The 26147-nt window shown below is 40.9% G+C and overlaps 1 protein-coding gene across 2 annotated transcripts in view; it reads left to right on the top strand.

Moving 5' to 3' along the window:
• The window catches only part of IQGAP2 (IQ motif containing GTPase activating protein 2), a 287508-nt gene that overhangs the window by 238124 nt on the left and 23237 nt on the right, over positions 1-26147 (top strand). For both annotated transcript variants that reach the window (XM_044266779.1, XM_044266786.1), the window contains 10 exons: positions 416-624; positions 8749-8898; positions 12459-12622; positions 14746-14970; positions 16739-16879; positions 17234-17318; positions 17972-18204; positions 20701-20833; positions 23938-24040; positions 24912-25053. In XM_044266779.1, coding sequence (XP_044122714.1) covers positions 416-624; positions 8749-8898; positions 12459-12622; positions 14746-14970; positions 16739-16879; positions 17234-17318; positions 17972-18204; positions 20701-20833; positions 23938-24040; positions 24912-25053 — 1585 coding nt within the window. The remainder of the gene's footprint in view (positions 1-415; positions 625-8748; positions 8899-12458; positions 12623-14745; positions 14971-16738; positions 16880-17233; positions 17319-17971; positions 18205-20700; positions 20834-23937; positions 24041-24911; positions 25054-26147) is intronic.

Below are 26147 nucleotides of genomic sequence, written 5' to 3'. Positions count from 1 at the left end.
GGGCTGTGAGAAGCCACTTCCTGTTTGTTCTAGCAAGAGCAGGAGTCTCTTATCTGGTTCATCCACAGGGTCTCAGAGATAACTTAGTTAACATACCTTCTCATGTTCATCAATAAGGCGCAGATAGGTAGAACTGTCTTCTCAGTGGGAGAGTCCTGGAAGCAGTGTGGAAGAAGGCTGCTAAATGAGTATTAGATAATGAGAAGACAGACCAGACGGCATTGGTGGTATGTGGTTATTTATAAGATCATTTTCCCTGTCCAGACTTGACATGGGCAGAACAAGTCATTATAGTGACCAAGTACTTCCATTGCCATATTTTTATCGTAATGCTTTAGTGAAGTACCTGATTCTTCTCCTATCGATGATAGTTTCAACCATGCCTAATGAAAGCATGCCTCTTCTTTCCCCACAGTTGGCTCTGAAAACCCACCATTAACAGTAATCCGAAAATTTGTACACCTACTGGACCAAAGTAACTTGGATTTTCAGGAGGAACTGGAGGTCGCACGGTTAAGGGAAGAAGTGGTGACCAAGATCCGAGGCAATCAACAGCTCGAGAAAGACCTGAACTTGATGGACATCAAGATTGGGCTCCTGGTGAAGAACAGGATAACACTGGAGGTCAGTGCGATCTGTGGGACCCTTGGCTCCCAGAAGAGAGAAGGAGAATGTGTATTTGCCCATAACATCTTTGTCCAGCTAAACTTATTAGGAATCCAGAATGTGTTGTCCAAATTCACCAACCATTTTTCTCATGGTTCTCAGACCTGCAAAATTTTAGGACCCTGCCCCTTTTAATATATTTTGTAAGATTTCTTTGCCATTCTGAGATGAAATTTATAGGAAACAAAGCCCACTTACATATGTACCTTCATAATGAGACTGAGGCCTTTCCATGAATATAAAAAAGTAATCGATAATAAAAACATGGTTTGCAACATGAAAGTACATGGGCTCAGTGCCATTAGAAGATGTGATCAAGTTGCCTGAGGCTTGGGCCTCTTCCCAGAGTAACCACAAACTTAACGGAGTATGAATAGTCACAGATGAGACCAATGCCAGTGAGGGGGGAACTGTCTGTGATTTCACTTCCCAGAATGGAAAACAACTCTTTGTTAAGTTCAGAATAAGCACATTGATCTCCCCCACCGAACTGCAGTCCTAGAAAAGTCAGTGTATATTAAAATTGGAAGGAAATGTATTTTGGTTATATCTAAAGCAACTAGTTTTTAGGCTCAAATAATCACAGAATTTTGACATACCAGAATGACCACCAGGACATTGACAAATCCAGCCATGCAAAATGTGGAGAAGTTACGCAGGAATGCCCTACAGACTGCAGAATAGCAGAGCATCCCAGTCCCCACCCACTAGAAACCAGTAGTACCTTCCAATTGTTAGGATGTTTTTTAAAAAATACCTTTACGGGTTTGAAGTGGTGGGGGGGTGGGAGGTTGGGGTACCAGGTGGTGGGTATTATAGAGGGCACAGCTTGCATGGAGCACTGGGTGTGGTGAAAAAATAATGAATACTGTTTTTCTGAAAATAAATAAATTGGAAAAAAAAAAAAAAAAACCTTTACGGGGCACCTTGTGGCTCAGGCATTTGGAGATTCGACTCTTGATTTCAGCTCAGGTCATGATCTCAGGGTCATTGCGGTCAAGCCCTACACTGGGCTTGGCACTTAACACAGCATCTGCCTGAGATTCTCTCTCTCTCCCTCCCTTTGCCCCTCCTCCCACTCACACTAACTCTCTCTCTCTCCCCAAATAAAAAAAATGCAATCTTAAAAAAAAAAAAAAAAAAAGACACCTTTACACATTTCCAAAATGGCCCCTACAGAGTGGACTGCCCCCAAAACAGCCTCTAAGTAAATAATGCTATAGTTTTGTATCTGTGCTCATTTCAGAGCTCTCTCAAACCATGTGAAAAGTATCATTTTTACCCAAGAAAGGAGACTTGTAGGGTAAGAGTTCTCTCCATGCCCCGGTTCCAGTGCCACATCAGTTTTTAGAAAATGGGTAGGTTGGGAGGGGAACGGGAAGCTGAGTTCCTGGAAACTCTGAGAAAGCTACCGTGGATCAAACACAGAGTGCCAGCTGCCACTAACTTGAGTCTGTGGTTCTGGAAACCTGGGAAAGGAGCAGCTCAGGAGGCCAGCAGAGTAGTGGATGTGAATGCCGCACTCTTGTCTCTGGCCCTCGCAGAGAAATAGTGAGTGCACGGAAAATGGAGAAAATGGAGCAATTTATAAAATAGGAAATGATGGTCTTTTCTAACTATTAAGAAAAGCACAATTTAAATGTTCTGTATTAAGTCTGTTTTCATTATTTCATCCAGAAAAATAGTACTTTTCTCCTTTAAAAAAAAAAGTGTATTATTTGACAAACATGAGAATTTGTAAAGTATAATATATTCCAGAAGGTCCTTCAGAAAATTCCTTTTAAAGCCTTCCACTTCTGTTTTACCCTCCTCCCATAAAGTTGTAAACAGGAAATGCCTTGCCTTTTAAAATAAAGGCTGTTGCAAAACACTGAATAGTAGATGTAACATTTAGCTTGTTATTCATGAGGAAAATGAAATTGTGGCAAATTTTCAGGTCCTGAGGACTGTTGAAGATTTTTTAAAAGTATTCCCAATTGATAGCATTGTGAAACAGACGTGATTTTTTTTAATTTTTAATTTTTTATAAACATATAATATATTTTTATCCCCAGGGGTACAGGTCTATGAATCGCCAGGTTTACACACTTCACAGCACTCACCATAGCACATACCCTCCCCAATGTCCGTGACCCCACCCCCCTTTCTACCAACCCCTCTCCCCCCAGCAACCCTCAGTTTGTTTTGTGAGATTAAGAGTCACTTATGGTTTGTCCCCCTCCCAATCCCATCTTGTTTCATTTATTCTTCTCCTACCCCCTTAACCCCCCATGTTGCATCTCCACTTCCTCATATCAGGGAGATCATATGATAGTTGTCTTTCTCCGATTGACTTATTTTGCAGACGTGATTTTTCAACTTATGTTTTCAAATTCCAAATATTGATTACTTATTGGAAATTAAGCTAACGATTATTAAGCATATGGTCTTTAGTGTTATTAGTCGCATTTTTAGTCTGATGGTAAGAATAGTATAAGTGAAGCTTTATAGTAGTGAAAAAGTGAAAAAAACCCAAACACAAAAACAATAAACAGAGAACAACAGAATAAGTTGAACATGTAGGTTACATAGCCACTAAAAATAATGTTTTCAAAGAACATTTAAGGTTTTAAATATGGTTTAAAGTTTGCAATACAAGAGCAAAGATAGTAGTACTTAAAGCAGTAAATTTCATTTGTTGTGAAATATATATATACACATACGTGTGTATGTGTGTGTGTGTGTGTGTGTGTATTTATTTATTTTATTTAAAGCTAGAAAAAACATGATTTTTCTTTGGGAGGCTGGTGAAATTGAACTTCTTGAATCTTTTTTTTTCCTAAATACCAAGCATATTGGGGTGCCTGGGTGGCTCAGTCTATTAAGCATCAGCCTCCAGCTTACTTCCTGATCCTGGGGTCTGGAATCAAGCCCCGGTTGTGCTCTCTGCTGGTCAGGAAGTCTCCTGCTCTGTCTCCCTATGCCTGTAGCTCCCCTGCTTGTGCTCTTTCTTTCTGTCAAGTAAATAAATAAAATCGTTTAAATACATACACATACATATATTCTGAGCATGTGTTTAATGAGGAAAGAGGAAGTAGCTTGATCTATAAGGAAGAACTCCAGCTCTCTAAAATTTTTCTAAAATTGATGTTCCTCGCCTGGCTGGCTCAGCTGGTAGAGCGTGCAACTCTCGATCTTGAGGTCATGCATTCAAGTCCCATGTTGGGCGTACACCTTACAATCAATCAATCGATAATAAATAATAATAAATAAAAGATAATAAATAAATAGTAAAATTAGCATTCCTCCTAGAAATCACAGAAAGTCAGTGGGTGAATGAAATGACTAACATTGGTTTCAGGCAAAAGAAAAAGGCTTAGAGATGGAAACAAAGCAACTGAGGTAGAAGTTTCTTGGAGAAGTAGGGAGGAAGGGAGTTGAAAATTCAAAAATTAGCCTGAAAGAAAATCTGAATGGAAAATGAATCTTGGGGCACCTGGGTGGCTCAGTCGGTTAAGCATCCAGCTCTTGATTTCGGCTCAGGTCATGATTGCAGGGTTGTGAGGTCGAGCCCTATATCCAACTCCATGCTAGGAGGGGAGACCACTTGAGATTCCCCTCTCTCCCTCTCCCACCGCCCCTCTCTCCACTCACAGAAGTCTGTGCTCGCTCTCTCTCTAAAATAAGTAAACAAATCTTTTTTTAAAAAATATTTTATTTATTTATTTGACAGAGAGAGATCACAAGTAGGCAGAGAGGCAGGCAGAGAGAGAGAGGAGGAAGCAGGTTGAGCAGAGAGCCCGATGCGGGTCTTGATCCCAGGACACTGAGATCATGACCTGAGCTGAAGGCAGAGGCTTAACCCACTGAAACACCCAGGCGCCCCATAAACAAATCTTTTTAAAAAGAAAAAAAGAGAAGTAAAAGGAATCTTGAACCCCTGAAATACTCATTGATGAATGTGGTGTGTAATAGGAGTGCAGACGTGTAAGCCAGAGCTACCTAAAACCCAGGGAAAGCCAGGCTCTGCAGGTACCCCTACTTTCATGTCTCCAAATCCCAAACTCTTTGTTCTACTCTACACCTTCTATAAAAATTTTCATATTACAGCCTATGACCTGCACGCAGGTATCCTGTGATCAGAGAAAGGGGACAAAATGGTGGCCATCGGAGCAACATCAAAATGAGAGAATATCATGAACAAGTTAAATACTGTTGCTCCTTCAAACCACTGTTCTTCCCATGTTCAAGATTTATTGGTAAGAATAAAGGACATTACATTTCTATTAGCGAAAAGCATATGTGTTTGGAACCCCGCCCTGGTTGGCCTTTAGCTCCTTCTTTAAGCTTTGCAAAGAAAACTTCTGTTGACACAAGAGCAGTCTTAAGCAAGACATGATTTCAGGGAAGAAGGAAGATGGGCTTCCTGCCATGACCCGCACCACTGTGTTCCATCTGTCCAGCTGTTAGCTCCCCCACCCTCTCCCCTCCAGGGCTCAGCATCTGCTGCTCAGCTCCCATCCTGGATTATTCTCCATGTCCTGGCCTCACCAAATGTCTCTCTCTTCTAATGGAGAGAAATTTAGTTTTGCCCCCGAGCTTGCTTGCCACTCCTGCCCCCTCTTCTCTCTTCTCTCCTTGATATGTCACAAACCATAACATACAGCTGAACAAAACAAATGAAAAGTCTTCAGTTTCCAGAGCCACCTGCATTGAAAATAACGGGAGGGGGAGTTAAATAGCAAGATTTTTTTTTTGTCTGCCGCATATTTAAAACGAAGAGAATCTATTTACTCCATGTATTTGAGAGACTTGAATGCCCGGTGCCTCGCCAGTGACTTGAAGAGAAGAAAGCTGGGCTATATGCTGTAAAGCAGACTTAATCTAGTGATGTTTTAGGACTTCTTATCAATAAGACGTCAGATAGCTGCCCACTCCGACTTCCCCTTAACGGATGCTTAGGTACACTTCCTTTCTTCCTCCTGAAATTTTTCCTGTGCTTAGGAAGTAAAGGTGAAAATATTGCCTTTTTTAAAAGTTCATGGAGATACAAATCAAATCCCCCTCTTTCTGCATACTAGCAATGAGGACGACAGAAGTAAGGGATGAAGTTCAGGTGGCCCCCTCTAAGCTGAGAATGGACAAGAGTAAAATCATAGACCCACAGGACAATGAGTATGACCACATGGAACCATCTTACAGCAGAACTCCAAAGAGGTTTTTTTTGATCCATGGACTCATCCACACTATGGGAGAATAGGGTGCTAGGACGCAAGCAGATTTAGAACTTTACTCAAAAGCTGACAGTAGTTCTCATCCCCAAGGACAATTGGAAGTGGTGGCAGGCACTTATATGGTTGTCAGAATGACTAAGGGTCCCTTTGGGGATCTGACAGACAGGGGTCAGGGATGCTAGAGGACCAGTGATCCAGGGATGCAGGCACAGTAAAGCATTGTATTGTCTGAAATCCCCAGAGTGCCCCGCCTCAGGAACTGTGGTTGAACATCCTGATGCTGGCTGCAGATGGACTCTTCAAGTGGAAGCTGGCTTAAGAGCTCAGGAAGCGGACAGAAGATTTAGGAAAAACAGCCTTATTGCCACCTACTCTGTGGGACAGTGACCCAGCATTACATAGCAGAGGAGATACTCATTCTAGAGCACTGGCGTTCATTTGAGTCATGTGCCAGTAGGGGGTCATGAAAGCAATTATATGAGTCACATCAGGAATCTTTAGAAGTTGAATAGAGTAAAAGCAAATTGAGGATATCAGAGTGTATCCCAGTAGTATGGATAAGTATTTCATATTGAGTGTGTGTGTGCATGTGTGTTTACCAGCAAAAGATGTAAGATGTATATTGTACTGTGGGACCCTGTAAAAATATTTGGTAGACCCTTACCTAGGAGTCCTGCTCTTGTTCACCGTCCTTTATGCACTTGAAGGGAACACAGTAGCCTGAAATGACCTTGTAATAAGGTTTGCAGCCACACCTTTTCAAAGATTCTGTTGTAAATGGTTAAAGGAGCATGACTGATAAAATAAACTTTGTTGGGCACCTGGTGACTCAGTCAGTTAAGCGTCTGCCTTCAGCTCGGGTCATCCTGGGATCAAGTCCCGCATCGGGCTCCCTGCTCAGTGGACAGCCTACCTCTCCCTCTGCCTGTTACTCCCCCTGCTTGTGCTCTCTTTCTCTCTATCAAATAAATAAGTAAATTCTTTTTTTAAAAATTTTTTAATTAACTTTGTTAAATATTTAGGGGATTCTTTTCACTTCTATCTCTAATTGCTGCATTGCATATTTGTATATTTTTTGAGAAGATCTAATTCATTCTTTCAAAGTATATACTTTAGTGGTTCTTAGTATATTCACAAAATAGTGAAACCATAACGTCCATAGGCCTAGAACATTCTCCCTAAAAAGAAACCTGAGAGAAAATGTTTTTAAATTAGCTGGTGAGTTTATCATGTGAATAACATTTCACTTCAAAAAAATAAGACCTATACCCATTAACAGTTACTACCTAGTCTCCCCTACAGCAGAGAAACTATTAATCTACTTCCTGGCCGAACAGATTTGCCTATTGTGGATATTTCATATGAATGGAATCACACAGTATGTGGTCTGTTGTGACTGGCTTCTTTCTCTTAATAAAGTGTTTTTTTGTTTGTTTGTTTTTGTTTTTAAAAGATTTTACTTATTTATTTGACAGAGATCACAAGTAGGCAGAGAGGCAGCCAGATAGAGAGAGAGAGAGAGAGAGGAGGAAGCAGGATCCCTGCCGAGCAGAGAGCCGGACATGGGACTTTTTTATTTTTTTAATTTATTTTTTATTTATTTTCGGCATAACAGTATTCATTATTTTTTCACCACACCCAGTGCTCCATGCAATCCGTGCCCTCTATAATACCCACCACCTGGTACCCCAACCTCCCACCCCCTGCCGCTTCAAACCCAGAAACCATAAGAGACTATGGACTCAGACGTGGGACTTGATCCTTGGACCCTGAGATCATAATCTGAGCTGAAGGCAGAGGCTTAACCCACTGAGCAACCCAGGCACCCTAGTAGTGTTTTTGAGGTTCGCCCATGTTTTAGCCTGAGTCAGTACTTCATTCCTCTTTGTTGACAAATAACATTCCATTGTATGGATATACCACATTTTATCTATTCATTCATCTGTTAATGAACATAGGAGTTGTTTCCTCTTTTGGGGTATTATGAATAATTCTGTGAACATTCACGTACACATTTTTGTGCGGACATAGGTCCTCTGTTCTCTTGGATATATACCTAAGAGGGGAATTTCTAGGTCATATAGTAAGTCCATCTTTAACTTTTGAAGAACTACCAAAATGTTTTCTAAGTGGGCATACCATTTTACATTCCCATCAGCAAGGTATGAATTGGGAAAATGTCTACTCAAATCTTTTGCCATATGTGATTGGGCTACCTTTATTTTTGAGATGCAAGAGTTCTTTATATCCCTCATTTGATGTATAATTTGCAAATGTTTTCTCCCCTTCTGTGGGTTGTCTTTTTATTTGATTAGTAATGTCCTTTGAAGCACAACAGTTTTACTTTTTATGAAGTCCAGTTTATTTTTTCTTTTGTCACTAGTACATTTGGTGTCATCTATAAGAACCCATTGCCTAATCGAAAGGGACAAAGATATATGCCTAGGTTTTCTTTCAAAAATTTAATAGTTTTAGCTCCTACATTTAGTTCTTTGATCTCTTTTGAGTTAATTTTTCTTTATGGTGTGAGGTAGGGGTCTGACTTCTTTCTTGTAAATGTGGATTTCCAGTTATCCCAGAATCATCTGTTGAAAAGACAATGCTTTCCCTATTGAAATGTATTGGTGCCTACATTACATCGTAAGAACAGCTAAGTACAGCTTTGGAGAACAAATATTACAAAAACTAAATTCACCTGCAAGCTGAGTTTCCTTTAACATTCTCTGTTCTTTGTTTCTTCCTAAGGGAAATGTGGAAAATTAATCTTTCCAGCATACGTGTTTCAAGGTGTGTGTGAAGGGCAGAGATTTAAAAAAAAAAAAAAAAAACAGCAAAATAAAAAGTAATCATTTCATAAATTCCTTTCCAGGATGTAATTTCACACAGAACGAAGCTGAATAAGAAAAAAGGTGGAGAAATGCAAATACTGAATAACACTGACAACCAGGGAATTAAAAGTTTGAGTAAAGAGAGGAGAAAAACACTAGAAACCTACCAGCAGCTGTTTTATCTTTTACAGGTAAGAATAGTTGCTTTCACTAAAAGCTTTGGATTAAGACTATATTCCTTGGCGGTGGTTTATAATGGATCTTTTCCCAATGTAAAGTTGTAGTCATTGACATGTTTGAGCATGTACCCAGTGCTAAGTACTAAATACCCAGTGCTGTTCTGGGTGCTTCACACACATCATCTCTTTGCATTCTTCCTACCACCCTCAGAAAACTGTAATTATTCTTATGCCCATACTACAGATGAGAAAACTGAGATGCACCAAGTAAATGGTAAAGCAAGGGTATTGGAACCCAGGCAGTTTGACTTTGGAGCCCCTGATTCTGAGACTATGTTATATTACCATTATCTGCAGAGACAGGATAAGATATGCAGATGCTGTTGGCCATGACAAAATTAAAATATGTGCCAAACAGATCTTTGCATCTTTTTTTTTTTTTTTCCTGAGAAATGAGCCAGAGTTTGGATTAGGGCAATAGGGCATCCTTTTTATTTACTTATTTTCATGGCATCACTATGATGTCAATGAACAGTCATTTTCCACTACTTCCAGGGTGCAGGTGAGAACTAGTTAAGTTGAACTGCTTATGGTTGGACTGTGGTAGACCAGTTACTGTTTTGGTTAATCACTGATTCATCTTATCTGCTCTACCAGCACATCCACTCAGTCCCAAAGGAAAGTGAGTAAGCAAGTGTTAGTGATAAACAAAGCCTTCCCTTTGGCAGGAAAACTTTCCCCCAAAAGGTAAGTCAGCAGTTCTTCCTTGAGTCAGGTGTCCCTTTGTATGGGGAGGCTGCTGTTCTTGGTGGTGACTCCCTCAAGGCCTGAAGTCCCTGAATCTTTCCTTGGGGACCACAGTGACATTAGGTATACATAGAACATATGACCCAAAGCATGAATGAAGTGTGGCTCATCCCATGAGAGAAGTTACGTTAATTTTTTTAAATTTATTTTTTATTTATTTTCGGCATAACAGTATTATTTTTTCACCACACCCAGTGCTCCATGCAATCCATGCCCTCTATAATACCCACCACCTGATACCCCAACCTCCCACCCACCCGCCAATTCAAACCCCTCAGATTGTTTTTTAGAGTCCATAGTCTCTCATGGTTCACCTCCCTTCCAATTTCCCCCAGCTCCCTTCTCCTAACTCCCCATGTCCTCCATGCTACTTGTTATGCTCCACAAATAAGTGAAACCATATGATAATTGACTCTCTCTGCTTGACTTATTTCATTCAGCATAATCTCTTCCAGTCCCGTCCATGTTGCTACAAAAGTTGGGTATTCATCCTTTCTGATGGAGGCATAATACTCCATAGTGTATATGGACCACATCTTCCTTATCCATTCGTCCATTGAAGGGCATCTTGGTTCTTTCCACAGTTTGGCGACCGTGGCCATTGCTGCTATAAACATTGGGGTACAGGTGGCCCTTCTTTTCACTACATCTGTATCTTTGGGGTAATTTTAGTATACATGAGAAGGCTCTGTCTGGAGGTAGAGTGGCAAGCAGGTGTAGTGCCACAGTTGGCCACGATGTGGCAGCATAGAAGGACATTGTAAAAACAGCATTGTTTGTAGAATCCATTGCTTAACTAACCCCAGCAAACTTCCCAGAAAGAAAGGGGGCTCCCACTGGGTAGGGAAGGGGTTTTGTCTACCTCAACTAGAATAGCAGTCATCTACCAGTTGAAAATTTAATCTTGGGCATTTTTTCTTCTTGTTTTTTGTGTTTTGTTTTTAAGATTTTTTTTATTTATTTGACAGACTGAGATCACAAGTAGGCAGAGGCAGGCAGAGAGAGGGGGAAGAAGGCTCCCCGCTGAGCAGAGAGCCCGATGTGGGGCTCTATCCCAGGACCTGGGATCATGTCCTGAGCCGAAGGCAGAGGCTTTAACCCACTGAGCCTCCCAGGCGCCCCATTTATTCTTTTTGACATCCGTGAACCTCCCAAATAAATGAGGGCTTCTTTAGGATTTAGTTTCTAGTGTTAGATTTTGATAGAATTTGTGTCATAAGGAGAGGGAAACTGTGGTCATTAGCCTAAGACTTGTATTTTTTACCTTTTTCTACATGTGGAGACCCATGAATGGAAAGGGTAAAAAGCGCAGGAACATGTTGAGAATAACACCACCATTTTATTCCCCCAACAACCCCAAACTGCCAGTCCCAGAGCTCCACCATTCCAGTGGCACCAAGTCCGAGTGAAGTGTCTCTTGAAATCATGTAGTTTTCTTTACCTTTTCTCAGAGACATTAGCCCGAGCTCATTGAGGAAACTGCAGAAAGCAAATGGTCTGGATTCCCTTGGCCTTTCAATGGATGCCTTGGCAAGAAGTTAGAGCCAAGCACAGGTCAGCTGCTATAGGCTTTGCTTGGTGTTCACCTCTTAAGTCTCAGCCTCCATGGAAAAGTGTTCAGTTCATCTGGGAGGCATGAGCAGTAGGCTTTTTAGCTTTAGTGTGGGTTTCCTTTCTCCTCATCCCATATGGTTCAGTGTGGAAAAAGAATCACTGCGTAACTGCAGAAAAAGGGTTGTCCTTAGCTAGGGCTTCACAAAGTTTCAATCATGATGAGCTTGAAAGTAAACGGAAATGGTGAGTTAAACTAGAATTCAGGTTTTCCTTCAAAACTTTACAGCCAAACTGCTTGGGTGTATTAAATGAACACTAGTTTCCATGTATGGAAAATTTTCTTTTCTCATCAGAAGGAAGATGAAGAATAGGGTTATTTAATTTCTCTATGTAAATATTTTCCTCTACATCCTATATGGTGGTTGTCCTCCTTTAACCTCATCTGGTTGGGGTAGCTACTGGAGAAAACCCATATTATATGAAGGTTGCTGGTGTATCTCAGAATGCCAATCTCAGAAAAACCCTCAGGACTGCACTTTTTTAAATATTTATTTTATTTTTATTTTTATTTGTTATATTTATTTTATATTTTTTTTAATTCTTGGGTTTTGCAGCGTCTTTTTTTTTCTGTCGCTTTCTTCTACCATTTCATCCATCAGCTGTCTTGACCTCACCCCTCCCTTCAGCGTCCCCCCTTCACTCCTACCTTCTCTCTCCTTGTAAAACCTCCTAGCATCCCACTGTCTCCACATGTGAACGTATCCTTTTCTTTTCTCTGTCTAGTCTCAGAATATGGGATGTACTTCCTTCTGTCTACTCATCAGTCTTTCTAGAATAATCTATGTAGCTGGGCTCTTGGATCATTATTGCCAGTCTCTTCAGATACTGGATTCTCTTGGCCAACCCCTCTCTCTTCTGTGTCTCTACAATAAATAGTAATATGTAGCTTGAAATGGTTAACAGTATATAATGAACATAATATAATTATATATCATAAATATAGAGCATATACTTAAATCCTATTGTAACTTTATAACTTCCTCTAGTATTAATATTAGCTGACCCCTTTTAAAGTTTTATTATGTGTCAGATACTCCACTGTATGCTTTCTATATATTAAAGGGGATAGGTTACTCCTCGCTGGTTTAATAATATATTAACATATAGTTTTGGGTGGGGGGGCTTTGTCCTTCTTCCCTCTTTTCTTTTAGACCAATCCTTCATACCTGGCCAAGCTGATTTTCCAGATGCCACAAAATAAGTCAACTAAATTTATGGACACTGTTATTTTCACACTATACAATTATGCTTCCAATCAGCGAGAAGAGTATCTACTCCTCAAGCTTTTCAAGACTGCTCTGGAGGAAGAAATAAAGTATGTATATAAGTATATATGTAAAAATATCAATGAATAGATTGTTTTTGTGGCAGCTCTCTCTGACTTACTAAAATACTGTTTAAATTATCCTTATAAGTTACTCATACATACTCAAGTATATCAGATTGCTTAAGAAATTTCTACATCACTATTGGTATTTCCTGATACAGCTTTCTTGATAGCTTTTTAGAGCTAATTTAGCTTTTGATTTTGCAAGTAAACAGCAACTTGAAAATCAAAAGCTTTTTTGAAAGTCAGTGGAAAAAATTTAAAATCCTGTGACTAATAAAGCTATAAACAGATGGGGATAACAGTCTCTGCCAAAAAGTTTTCTTTTACTTCTCACAGTAAAAGTTAGACTGATTTTTGCTTTTTTATTTTCTGATTCAGTTATTGTTTTTTTTAAAAATGTGCAAATACCTATATTAAAGGGGCCCAAAAAATACAGGAAAAATGCCCTTAGCCAACAAGATGGATCTCAACTGCTTTCCTAGATTCTTACAACTTGAGCTAGACTGGTTCCTATGGACCTCTGAAGCATGTTAGCTAGGAACCTCTGCCCTCAGGGTGTCTGTAAGCCAGCCTCAGAAATAGGATACATGAGAAATAGAAATGTGTGCACTGAAATAAATAAGTACTAATGAATGATACATACAGTGTAACAGATCAGAGGGATCAAGAGAAAAGTTCCAGGTACAAATGACATTGTAATAACGATGTAACAGTGTAACAGGACAGACACAGCTGTACTTGTGGGGAACACAGAATAATGTATAAACCTGTCAAATCACTAGGCTGTATGCCTGAAACTAATGTAATGTGTGTCAACTCTACTCAACAGATAAAATATAAGAAAGGGGGGGAGGTAGAAAAGTTCCAGTTAGCTCAGCCAATAAAGACTTTAGGGAGAGGAAGTAGTTGATCCAAATCCTTGAAGAATATCTACAGATTTTATAAGAAAAAAATGGAAAAGTGAAATAAGGCACACTGTTGACAGAAAGCATGGGCCAAAGTCTGCAAAAGACTGTAGGATCCTTCTGACCAAAATGAGGTTTAACAAGTCACGAACAGGAGATGGAACTAGAAAGATGGGTTGGTCCAGAGTACGGGAGCCACTAAGTCCAGACCCAAGTGTTGAGGCCCTTTTCACCTCCTTGGAAGGCCTGAAAGGCCTTCAAGCAGAGTATTGACACAGCCACACTGGGTTTTTTAGAGGATTGATCTGCTGCTGTGTTTGGACAGAATAAATGAAAGCTGCACAAGTCAGAGAAATGGGGGCATCAGAAGGAAAAAAATATAGTTTGGGTTTTTAACACAGTGAGTATGAGCTAGAGGTATAGAATGTGAGGGGGGAAATGTCCAGCCAAAGGTCAGAAATCCAGGACGAGCTCCCAGGGAGGAGAGGTGGATTCGACACTGAGCTCAGAGGACAAGTTCCAAGGAGATGGTCATTGAGACTGCACGCCTGAGTGGGGTGTGAGGGTAGATCATGTAGAAAGACGTGAGAGCCAACAGTTCAAATGTGAGGAGAGGAGCCAGCAAAGGAGACCAAGGGAATGACTGGGTGAGATGAGGACTGGAATACGTCACTCTGAGACACTGCGGGGAAAGGGGGCGCAGAGGGAGCCTGTGGTCACATGGGAGGGCGAGAGGCTGCACAGAGGTGAAAGTGAGGCCAATCAGGGAGGCTCTCAGGACCTGGCGATCAGCAGTCAGGAAGGACTCTCTCTGCCACTTGAGGTAGCCAGAAGCTTCCCTGTGGTGCATTTGAGCTCGATTTGAAGAAGTGGAGTCAGATTGTTGAGTCAAGAACATTGTTTTTAAAATTTGGTAACTAGATGGGACACAATGACCCCCTCGATTCTTCTTACTGTCTGTCCACTTTCAGTCCCTTCCTGCCTTCTGGGTCAAAATTAAAGCCGAGCACTTATTCTCACATCCTTGAGTCCCTCACATAATGAACACACATCTTAAAAATGATTGCTTGCCTTTAAACCATGTCACTTTCGATTTTCATGGAGTGGAGCCCCCTGAAGTCCTTGCCCCCCAGAGAGAACATAGGCTGTTTAAAGCTCTACCCACAGACGCAACCCATTTGTTTTGGTCTGGGCTTCTTTCAGATCAAAGGTGGATCAGGTGCAGGACATAGTGACTGGGAACCCCACGGTCATCAAGATGGTTGTGAGCTTCAACAGGGGTGCCCGGGGACAGAACACGTTGCGCCAGCTCCTGGCTCCGGTGGTGAAAGAGATCCTGGATGACAAGTCCTTGGCCATCAACACGAGCCCTGTAGAGGTGTACAAGGCTTGGGTGAACCAACTGGAAACACAGACTGGAGAAGCCAGGTACCTGAGCCCGGAAGATGTTGGTTTTCAGTCATGTTTTATGATCATTTTTACATGGTTATTATAAATACTCTTAAGCACTCTTAAAAAAAAAAAAAAACAAAATTTGCTGTCCAGGGGCAGTTTTCAACTGAAGATGTTCCCTCCCTCTAACATATCCATTCTTGAACTCTCGCACATCTCTAAATGACACGGTATTTTCAACTTTCAGCACCATTTGATCCCCAAATTCACAACTTCTATAATTCTCCCCTTTGGTTATTCTTTGTGTGTTTCTGAACCTAGACCTGGAAATATTACAGACTTTCTCTTCACCTGATTTAAAAAAAAAAAAAAATTACCAAGTCAGTAATTTCCCTGTGTAAGCATTAGTAAGCCAGGTAAGATGGGTTTATCCTGGGTGGTAGTTGGTAGATCTGAGCAATCTCAGCTTTTTATCTTGTGCAAAAGCGTGCCTTGTGCAATCGTTAAGATACGCACAGAGAATTATGTGGATGGTTCTCCCAGCACTGTTTGTAACAGCAAAAAGTTGGGGAAAGTCAAAATATTTAGTTGTGAGGAATTTGTTAAATAAATGTTTGTATAACACATAGTAGACTTAGTAAGTGTTTGGAATAGTGGTATAGAAATATTTTTATTGGCATGGAAAAAATGTTTGTGGTATAGTTTCCAGTTGCAGTTGGGTACGGTAAACCATTTTTGATTAAAATACGTATATGTGTGTATGATATATAGATACATACACATTCATGTAGGATCTGTATGGAAAATATGTATGTATCAACTCTATTATACCCATGTGTGTTAGGCCCACATATACAGATGTATAGTGTAGGACCTAGAAAGTTATGCACCAGGATATGAAAGCTGGTTGTCTCTGGATAGGTATTGTATTCTTGATTGTTTATATGCAGTTTTTTCTGTAGTGAACGTACTGCTTTTTTGTAATTAAAAAAAAGGGTGAGGGCGCCTGGGTGGCTCAGTGGGTTAAAGCCTCTGCCTTGGGCTCAGGTCTTGATCCCAGGGTTCTGGGATCGAGCCCCGCATCAGGCTCTCTGCTCCTCAGGGGGCCTGCTTCCTCCTCTTTCTCTGCCTGCCTCTCTGTCTACTTGTGATCTCTGTCTGTCAAATAAATTTTTAAAAAAAGGGGGGTGGGCCTAGGTGGCTCAGTGGGTTAAGCATCCAACTCTCTTTTTTTTTTTTTAAGATTTTATTTATTTATTGGACAGAGAGACAGTGAGAGAGGGAGCCCAAGCAGGGGGAGTGGGAGAGGAAGAAGCAGGCTTCCCGCTGAGCAGGGAACCCAATGTGGGACCTGATGACAGGACACTGGGATCATGACCTGAGCCGAAGGCAGATGCTTAACAACTGAGCCACCCTGGTGCCCCAGCATTCAACTCTTGATCTCAGCTCAGGTCTTAAGCCCAGATCTTGATTTAAGGGCTCTGAGTTCAAGCCCCATGTTGGGCTCCATGTTGGGGAAACTTCTTCAAAAAAGAGAGAATATTAGATGAGTCTATATCACTTGAGTCACCTCTTATTTTGCCAAGAGACCCCAAGAGAGCCTGCAGTCCCCCTCATCCACCAGTGGCAGAGGGACTGTCTGGACACATGGGACCTCCTCTCAGCTGGCAAACATTTTATTGCTGAGGTCAGTGGGTGATGTCAGCTTCACTGTACAAAGCTTGATTGTAGAAATAGCTTGGCAAGGACACAAATGCTTGTCCCTAAGCCCTTAGTTAATTGAATGCCCCTGTTGTGTTTTCAGCAAGCTGCCTTATGATGTGACCACTGAACAAGCTCTAACATACCCAGAAGTGAAAAACAAATTGGAGGCATCCATTGAGAACCTGAGACGGGTCACCGACAAAGTCCTCAACTCTATCATTTCTTCCCTTGATCTCCTGCCGTAAGTTGTACACGCAACGACTTGAACTTTCTTCCCTGCAAGTTCTTGCAACACGATGGGACATAAATCCTCACAGTGGAGATAGGCGGTTTCCCTCGTGTTGTTTTAACACGATTTTAAAAGTTTGCCTGCGTTTGCATTGGAAATTCATAACTGTTCTTCAAAGAGGTAACACTAAAAACAGTGCCCAGTGATGATCATCAGCGAAGGTCCTGTGATTCTGTTACCATCTCTTTTTATGTTTAATTTTTTAAGAAAATTGCTCCGCTCTGGTTGATGAGAACAAATGTTTTGTGTTTCTTTCTCACTTAGCCTTTTCCCATTCTTTTCTTTTGTCATCTGTTCTGCATGTAGTTATGGATTGAGGTATATAGCGAAAGTACTGAAGAATTCGATCCATGAGAAATTTCCTGATGCCACAGAAGATGAGCTATTAAAGGTAGATTTTCGAGGGTCGTCTCTCCATAGCTTCTCTTGGGGACATGAGCAAGAATAATTACCAGCATAACATTTTGTGAGATTTCTTCCCCCTCCATATGACTGTTTATAAAAAGCTGCAGGTCTTCTGTTTTGAATGACTGTCAAGGTTATTAATGATGCTGAAATTCCTTTAGAGATCTCTCACACATTATTGAGTTTCTTTATAGTAGTGCATCTGGGGACAATGTGCTCTAATTAACCTAGGTTTCACCAAAAATAATTTTGATTAACTATATTGGTAATGTGGGACTGTTTTGACTACCTTTACAGAACTCATTTTTAGGATTCAGATCAGAAAATGATCTTTCTTGGGAAGCAGCAATGAATATTTACTTCAATTTTTAATAGTCTTAAACCCTTGAGTTGTTTCTCTTAAAAATGGTCTTTTCCGGGCGCCTGGGTGGCTCAGTGGGTTAGGCCGCTGCCTTCGGCTCAGGTCATGATCTCAGGGTCCTGGGATCAAGTCCCGCATCGGGCTCTCTGCTCAGCGGGGAGCCTGCTTCCCTCTCTCTCTCTCTGCCTGCCTCTCCATCTACTTGTGATTTCTCTCTGTCAAATAAATAAATAAAATCTTTTAAAAAAAAAATGGTCTTTTCCTCTGCATTCCTCCAGATTGTGGGGAACCTCCTGTACTACCGGTACATGAACCCAGCTATCGTGGCTCCTGATGGCTTTGATATCATCGACATGACTGCCGGAGGTCAGATCAATCCCGACCAAAGGAGAAACTTGGGGTCAGTGGCCAAAGTCCTTCAGCATGCGGCCTCCAACAAGCTGTTTGAAGGAGAGAACGAGCATCTCTCCTCTATGAACAATTATTTATCAGAGACCTATCAAGAGTTCAGGTGAGAAGAAACATTACTTTTAGAGTAACTTGTGAGATGATAAGGAAGAGTCCTGTGTGCTCTGTACCCAGAAGTGAAGTTGGGGATGAGGATTGGGAACCTCAGGGGACAGTGTGCATCTCTTCTTGCTAACATGGCGGGAAAAGAAGGGTCCCTTCTGCCTGGGGCTCCTCATCCCACCCCTGCCCCCAGGGCCTCTGCTATCCTGAGTCAACCCCAGATATTTGATTTCTCCTGTGGACAGAATGAAACCTTTATTCTTCCTGGTGTGCTACAGGTTTCATTCTGTCCACAGGAAGATCCATTCCCCCTCAAGCTCTCCACGAAAGCACATTCAACTTGACGTTCATTTTTTTCTCTTTTTGCCATTCAGTCAGTTGGTCATAGAAATAAGACATAAATGCAGCCTCTATAACTGCTCAGTTGGAAAATTGATTTCCCACTCCTCAGTTTTTCTCTGGAAGAGTAAATTATCTGCTCACAACAGTAGTTCATGATCATTATTTTCTATTTAGAATTGTGGCCTCTTGTGAGAAAATTCCCTTCAAATCCTCTTACTACAGGAAGTTTTGGTATCTCAAGCTGCTAATTTTAGTTCTTCTCACAGAGGAAAAATGTACTACTTCTTGCATATCCTTATCTGCTACTACAGCTTCCTTTTACTTCCGTTTTTCTCAGATTATTCTTATCAAACATCTGTGGTTCCAGCTCTTCTTCAAAAAGAAACAAAACCAAAGTCCCCCCTCTGCTTCCTCTTAAATTTGTATTTTTTCCTCTCACACTTGTATTTATTCTATGTGTTCCTCAGCAACCTATTCCAAGTGTAGGAAGCCAAACTCTCAAAAAAGGGTAGAAGGACCAACTGTCACATGGAAATGTGCTCCTCTCCCATGCCAACGTGGCCGCCTGCCATTTAACCTCTTTAGCCTTGGGCTGGGAAGGTAGAGGCCTTTTGGATATATAAGCCTTGGGCACCCACAGGAGATAAACCAAGGATAATTTCATGCACAGGCATGTGAAAATTGACTGCAGGGGAGCCTGGGTGGCTCAGTTAAGTGTCTGACTCTTGATTTTGGCTCAGGTCACGATCTCAAGGAGATTCTCTCTCTCTGTACCCCCACCCACTTCCCAGGCACACACATTCCCTCTCTAAAATAAATAGTCTTTTAAAAAAAATAGATTCTCTCTCTTTCTCCTTCTGCACCTCCCCACTTGCATTCTTCCTTCTTAAAAACAAAACAAAACCAAACAAAACAACAACAAAAAAAGAGGGGCACCTGGGTGGCTCAGTCATTCAGCTCAGGTCATGATCCCAGCATCCTGGGATGGAGCCCCGCATTGGGCTCCCTGCTTGGTGGGAAGTCTGCTTCTCCCTTTCCCACTCCCCCTGTTTGTGTTCCCTCTCTTAAAGAAAAGAAAAGAGGAAAGAAGAAAGAAAGAAAGAGAGAGGGAGGAAGGGAGGGAGGGAGGGAGGAAGAAAAAGGAAAAGAAAGGGAGAGAGAGAGAAAGGAAGGGGAGGGGGGAGGGAAGGGAGGGAAGGAGGAAAGAAATTTACCACCTTATAGAATGAAATACCTTCTCTGCCTATACAAGAGAACCTAAGCCATGATCAGAGGCCCTGGCTTTCTTGAACTCTCTAAATTTGCTCTTATCTGAGGAGGAGGCTTTTTAGAATCTGATTACTGGGGGAATGGGACATGGTACATACTGGTGTTTTTAGCATTAACAGGTTTTCCATCAGTCAGCAACTGTTGTTTGAATCAACTAGGAGTAGTATAGACTTAACTTGAATTTCAGTCACTGTGGCAATAAAAGCTCTAAAGGGTTATTAGGCCCAGGAACTTATGCCATTTAAATGAGCACATTTGGACACCTGGATGGCTCAGTTGGTTAAGCATCTGCCTTCCGCTCAAGTCATGATCCCAGGGTCCTGTGTTGGAGGTCCACATCAGGCTCCCTGCCCAGTGGGGAGTCTGCTTCTTCCTCTCCTTCTCCCTGCCTGCAGTCTATCTCAAATAAATAAATGAAATCTTTTTAAAAATAAAGTAGCACATTTGATCAATTGCTTTCCAGATTATTTTCTCTAGAAAGATTTGATTCTTAGATCAAAGACTATCCATCTTGACATTTTTGTTTAAATTTCAGGGGATCTGTTTTCAAAATAACGTTTTTTGAATAACCTGCCCATAATTTGACTACATTAAGTCACTAGCAGAACGTGAGGCTGTGTTGCTCTCGCTATTCCTACTCAAGAAGCTGGGTCCAACATATGGAAACAGGGACTCAGCCTCTAGACTTAGGAGCCATTCTGGAAGATTCTGTAACAAGTGCCCCCCTCCTCAACACAAACACACACACACACACACAAACACACACACACACACACACAGTTTGAGATGGAGAATAAAGCACTAGTCATAATTCATGATTTCCTCAGTGTTCATGATTTACCTCAAAAATTTGAATTCTATCTTAAGCATTTGTTTTCTTTGTTAGGAAATACTTCAAAGAAGCCTGTAATGTCCCTGAACCAGAAGAAAAGTTTAATATGGATAAATACACAGATGTGGTAACAGTCAGCAAACCAGTCATTTATATTTCAATTGAAGAAATCATCAGCACACATTCAGTAAGTGGGGTCTTAGCACGTTTCAGATGCCATTTTCTTGAAAATGCTTAGTCTCTTCTGGGCTTTCTGTAAGCATATGCTAATAATACTCATACTCAGCATCCTAAGAAACCTTCGATTATTTATTCTCTGACTTATATATGAATAAGATTCCTTTTCCCCAAACAAGTCACATTTACTTTTTACATGGTGCGTTTATTCCCACTAGTGCATAATAAAACTCCTCCCAAACCAGCCAACTTTTTTCTTACATGATCTGTTGACAGAGCCAGCCTGTGAATGTGAAGTTTAAGTCCTGAGCAGGGATGGGTCCTGCTATTTCCTCTACCCACCAGGGCTACACTGCCTGAACCCCCACAGTATTTCTCTTCCCCTTTGTAGAATCTTCCCAGCTTTTCCCTAAAATTCTGGGATAATGAGAATATTCTCTCTCTTCTAATGTTGGACATAAAGGGGGGGGTGGGGAATAGGCTGTTCAAGGTTAGGAAAGAGAGGACACCCCACCCAATATTAGCTGCCTGCAAAGAATCATTTCTATTGTTCTGGAAAACCCCATTTCTCAAAGGCAGTTTCATAGTCTGTGGTATGTCATAATGTCTCCATCCAGAGGGCATGCAAACATCACCACCATCAGCCATGAAAGGAATATTAAGCGTCTGTTGGAGTCAGGGCACTTAGCTCAGCACAAGAAAGCCTTAGATGGCTCCTTAATCATTTAAAGTAAAAAAAAAAAAAAAAAAAAAAGAGGCTAAGTGTTGAGAGTTTCTTTGGTTTTTTGGGTTTTTGGTTGTTAAGACCAACTGGAACATATTCCCTGAAAAACCTGATTCCTAAAAGATAACCTTTTTGAAAAGTGCTTACCACCTTGCTCCTCTAAGAGAAGTCTTAGGGACATGTTAGAAAAGCACTCCAGACCTCCCAAATCAGAGCTTATACTCTACAAGAACCCAGGTTCTGAAGAGACACACTAGAGGTCAATGGTATGCCCAGTTTGGATTACACACAACTAGGAGGAAAGCATAACAGATAACACACCTCCAAATGGTCTTGTCCTGCCCATCAAAGCAGATACACTAAGAGATGACAAAATTGGCTGCTAAAATTTCAGTCCATGTTATCAAGTTCTTCCAACAAACTAAAGCTTGAACAGGTTTAGAAGAAAGATTAGATCTACTTTTGATTTTCCTCTTTCAGGGTTGGAACAAGGAACCCCCCCCTAACAATTGCAACAAGTTCTCTATGAGTATTTTGAGTGACCTTAATCAATGGCTGGTCGGAACGGCCAGCCGAAGGAGTGAGTGGATTGATCAAATGAAGAGGCTATACTTCTTTTCTCTATGTATAAACACTCAAAATTGTAGAACATGTCCAGCAATGCAGCATTTGCAACATTGCTCTAATGAGTGAGTGGACTCATTCATATTTGAGCAACCACCGTTGTCTGTTTTTATGGTAGATTATCCATCTCAAAAAAATGTCCACAGGGGCGCCTGGGTGGCTCAGTGAGTTAAGCCGCTGCCTTCGGCTCAGGTCATGATCTCAGGGTCCTGGGATCGAGTCCCGCATCGGGCTCTCTGCTCAGCAGGGAGCCTGCTTCCATCTCTCTATCTCTCTGCCTGCCTCTCCATCTACTTGTGATCTCTCTCTATCAAATAAATAAAATCATTAAAAAAAAAAAAATGTCCACACACTGGCTACACATTTGTTGAGGGCAGTATCTTCCTGAAGAACAAGTGGTAGGGAGTTCTCTTTTGGAATGATACATTCTTTCCCAGGGATAGCAGAGAAAAAAAATGTTACTGTGTTAATTTAGACTGTTACTCTTTAATGAGAAATAGTCTGTTCTTTTTGTTAACAAAAATTGAAAACAGAGGATTCTGCTTTCCTGGGAAATCTAGCTTGTGACCAGCTTGGATTTTCTTCATGTGTTAGGTTGGAAGCAGATGTATAACGTGGGAGTATTGTAATTGCAGAGGAAGACTATCCTGTTTACGGTCTGTCTCAAAAAAGGAGGTGTACCCATGTGCACAGAAACTTGGCTTCAGCTCAACCCACCCAGCCTGTGACTCCCTGTCCCCTAAGGAACACGGAGACCCTCAAAATAAGCTCTTCAAAGAGACATTTTCAAAAAATGTTTATGTTCTGTAATTACCAGAATAAAGGGTCGAAGCTAGCTGCCCAAATCCTCACTCCCCAGACAGCAGCCAAATCAGCTCTCCTGTCTCTTCAGAAAACAAGAACATAAATTTATCCTTTGTTTTGTTCTGTCACTAATGTACCTTCCTCCAAAAATATACATACTACCATTCCAGATGCCACCATGTCATTTTATCTCCTTTGTTACTTACATAATGCCTTTCTTTACTCACCTTAGATCCTTTTGGGGATTGCGTAGCAGAAGAAACACCTGGTACATCCGGGTCTCAGGCCAAGGGACCATATGGGCATTTCTGTGATCCCTACCCTTGAAAGATCTTCAATGCCAGGCAGATTAAAATAGCTTAGTGGTGATTTTTTTTATAGCCATATGCTTGATTACTGCTTAATTTCTCTGTGAAGAGATACAGAAATGCACTTCCAGTTTACCCCCAGTATTAGTCAAGAGACTTCTGCCTCGTTGTAGCCCTTTCCTTTCCAACTCTGACCTTTTCAGTCAAGGTGGACTAGAGCACAGGGATTAAGTGGTAGAAGGCTGCTCTGAGGCATAGCTCACAAGATCTTGCTGAAAGAGGGTTTGTGGACATCTTTCACAAAGCTCCAATTTCTTCGTGTAAAGTAAGCACTTACTGCTAAGGTAATATTGAAAACTGTATGTCCCTGTGGTCTCTAATTTCAATAAATGTCAAACTTGTAATTAGGATTCCAACAGTAGGGGCACCTGGCTGGCTCTGTCAGTAGAGCATGGGACTCTTGATCCTCAGGGTCATGACTTCAAACCCCACACTGGGCATAAAACTTACTTTAAAAAATATATAAAAATAAAAGTCCCAAACAGTATTAGAAGAACCTTATCTTGGAAAACTGGAAAGGGAACATGTAAAAATGGTAGCATTTAAGAACTTAGTTATGTTTGTGTCTCTATGTTTATTGCTGTCTCTATAAAGCTCCTGTTGGAACACCAGGAGGCAATTGCAGCTGATAAACAGGACTTGCTGAATGAACTATTGGAATCGCTGGGAGAGGTACCTAGTGTGGAGTCTTTTCTTGGTAAGAGCTTCTTCTGCCTCCTACTTATCCTGGGGTTTGTGTTTAGTTGTTCAGTTTTCCTATTCTAGATCAAACAAGTCTTGTTGCTTAACCTTACTTAAAAGATAAATACACTAGCCCCCTCCTACAATAAGAGTTATGTAATTCGGGTGCCTGGGTGGCTCAGATGTTTAAGTGTCTGCCTTCAATGGGTCATGATCCTGGAGTCCAGAGGTAGAGTCCCATGTTGGGCTCCCTGCTTGGTGAGAAGCCTGCTTCTCCCTCTGCCTCTGCCCTTTCTCCTTGCTCTTGCTCACTCTCTTTCATGAATAAATAAACAAAATCTTAAAAAAAAAAAAAAAGTTCTGTAATTCGTCCTAGGTTACAAAGCAATTAGATATTCTTGAAAATAAACTCTAGATGGATCAAAAGGGATTAGTCAACCTGTATCATAAAGAAAAGAAATCATTAAAGAGCCAAGTTTATTACAAATTCCTTGCTGAATTTTATAAGGATTTCTTTTATTAAGTTCTCTCTTTTAGTAATATTTTCATGTTTTGAGCTTCTGTGTTCCATGTTACTTTAAAGTTCAAATCAGAGATTTTTTTAAGGGGTGACTGGCTGGCTCAGTTGGTGGAACATGCGACTCTTGATCTTGGAGTTGTGGGTTCTAGCTCCACATTGGGAGTAGAGAATATTTCAAATCTTTAAAAGAGAGAGAGATCTTAAAAGTCTCTTGCAGTGTATTAGAATGTGTTTTATTTTGTTTTGTTTTATGAAGGCCGTTATCCCTGTACAACTGAGCCTGTCTTTCCCATAGAACCTTTATCTTGCGTTGCAGATGCCAACACAATGAGTGAATGGTAAGAATAACAATGTTTTATTTCTGCAGGGGAAGGAGCAGTTGACCCCAATGACCCTAACAAAGCAAATGCACTAAATCAACTCTCAAAGATTGAGATTTCCCTCTATTTGACAAGCAAGTATGACCTAGGGGATGGCGAAGCTATAGATGGCCAAAGCCTCATGATAAAGTAAGTTTGGGGCATAACAGGCACATTGTGTCTCTGACTGCGCATCTTAAAACATGCAAATTTAAATGGGCTGAATCCCCAAATAATTCATTTTGATGTATCTAAATATCAAAATACGTTGTTTATTCATCAAACATCTGACCAACAGATAATGGACTACTTATCATTTAAGAAGAAACTAAATATTATAATAGTTTATAAAGCCCATCTTGTTTTTCGGTTTTCCATGTAGCAATTTGATTCCTTTCTGTTAAGAAACAAAGTGATTAATTCTGCCTGTAAAAGTCCTGAGGTAACTAAAGGGAAATAACTGTTTCAGAGTGGTGAAAAGATTAATGAGGAAATACTCAAGACCATATTTAATGTCTGGTATCCAGTGTTGGTATAAAAGACGTACCACGGTAAGACCGAACACTGTCATTTACTTTATTAACCTTCTTTCCCTTATACTAAGCCCAGATATGTTTACCAGCTTTCATTTATACCCTAGTTTCTGCCCCCGAGGATTTACAGTGAAGCATTCATGATTTTATACTGTATTGTTTCCATCAAGGCCTCTGGATGTTCCATACCAGCCCTTTACACACGGAGTAAGAAAGAATGAGATCCATCACTATAAATCAAAACACCATAAGCCAAAACATATGCTCACCAAACAATACAGTTTTTAAGAACTTAAAAACAAAAGGATGCATAAGTCAGTTGTGTATTAGACTGAGGTAGAGAATGGAAGTGGAAAATGGGGCCAAAATGGAATAATTACATATTTAAATAATACTTCACACATTACTTCCAAGTTACATGTCATGAGTTCTGAGGTGGTTTTCATCTGTAACAAGAGCTTTCCTTTCTGCCCCGACAGGATTCAAACAGCCCTCACCTCCAGTTAATTTTTTTCCAGCTGTTCATTATCATCCATTAAAATGGCGGAAAAAAACAGTGTCCTTTGTTCCTACCCGTGCTGCTTCTTTTTGGCTTCCTTAGTTTGTCCTCAGATTATCTAAGGCCTGAACTGTATTCATGTAGCAAATCTTCAGGACCTGCTCTGTGTCCATGGCCCTGGCTTGATGCTGGGCTATAGCAGTAAGCAAGCC

The sequence above is a fragment of the Neovison vison genome, chromosome 1, assembly GCF_020171115.1.
Source record: "Neovison vison isolate M4711 chromosome 1, ASM_NN_V1, whole genome shotgun sequence".
Lineage (NCBI taxonomy): Eukaryota > Metazoa > Chordata > Mammalia > Carnivora > Mustelidae > Neogale > Neogale vison.
The sequence above is the reverse complement of the archived record's forward strand: the minus strand, read 5'-3'. Positions and strand labels throughout refer to the sequence as shown.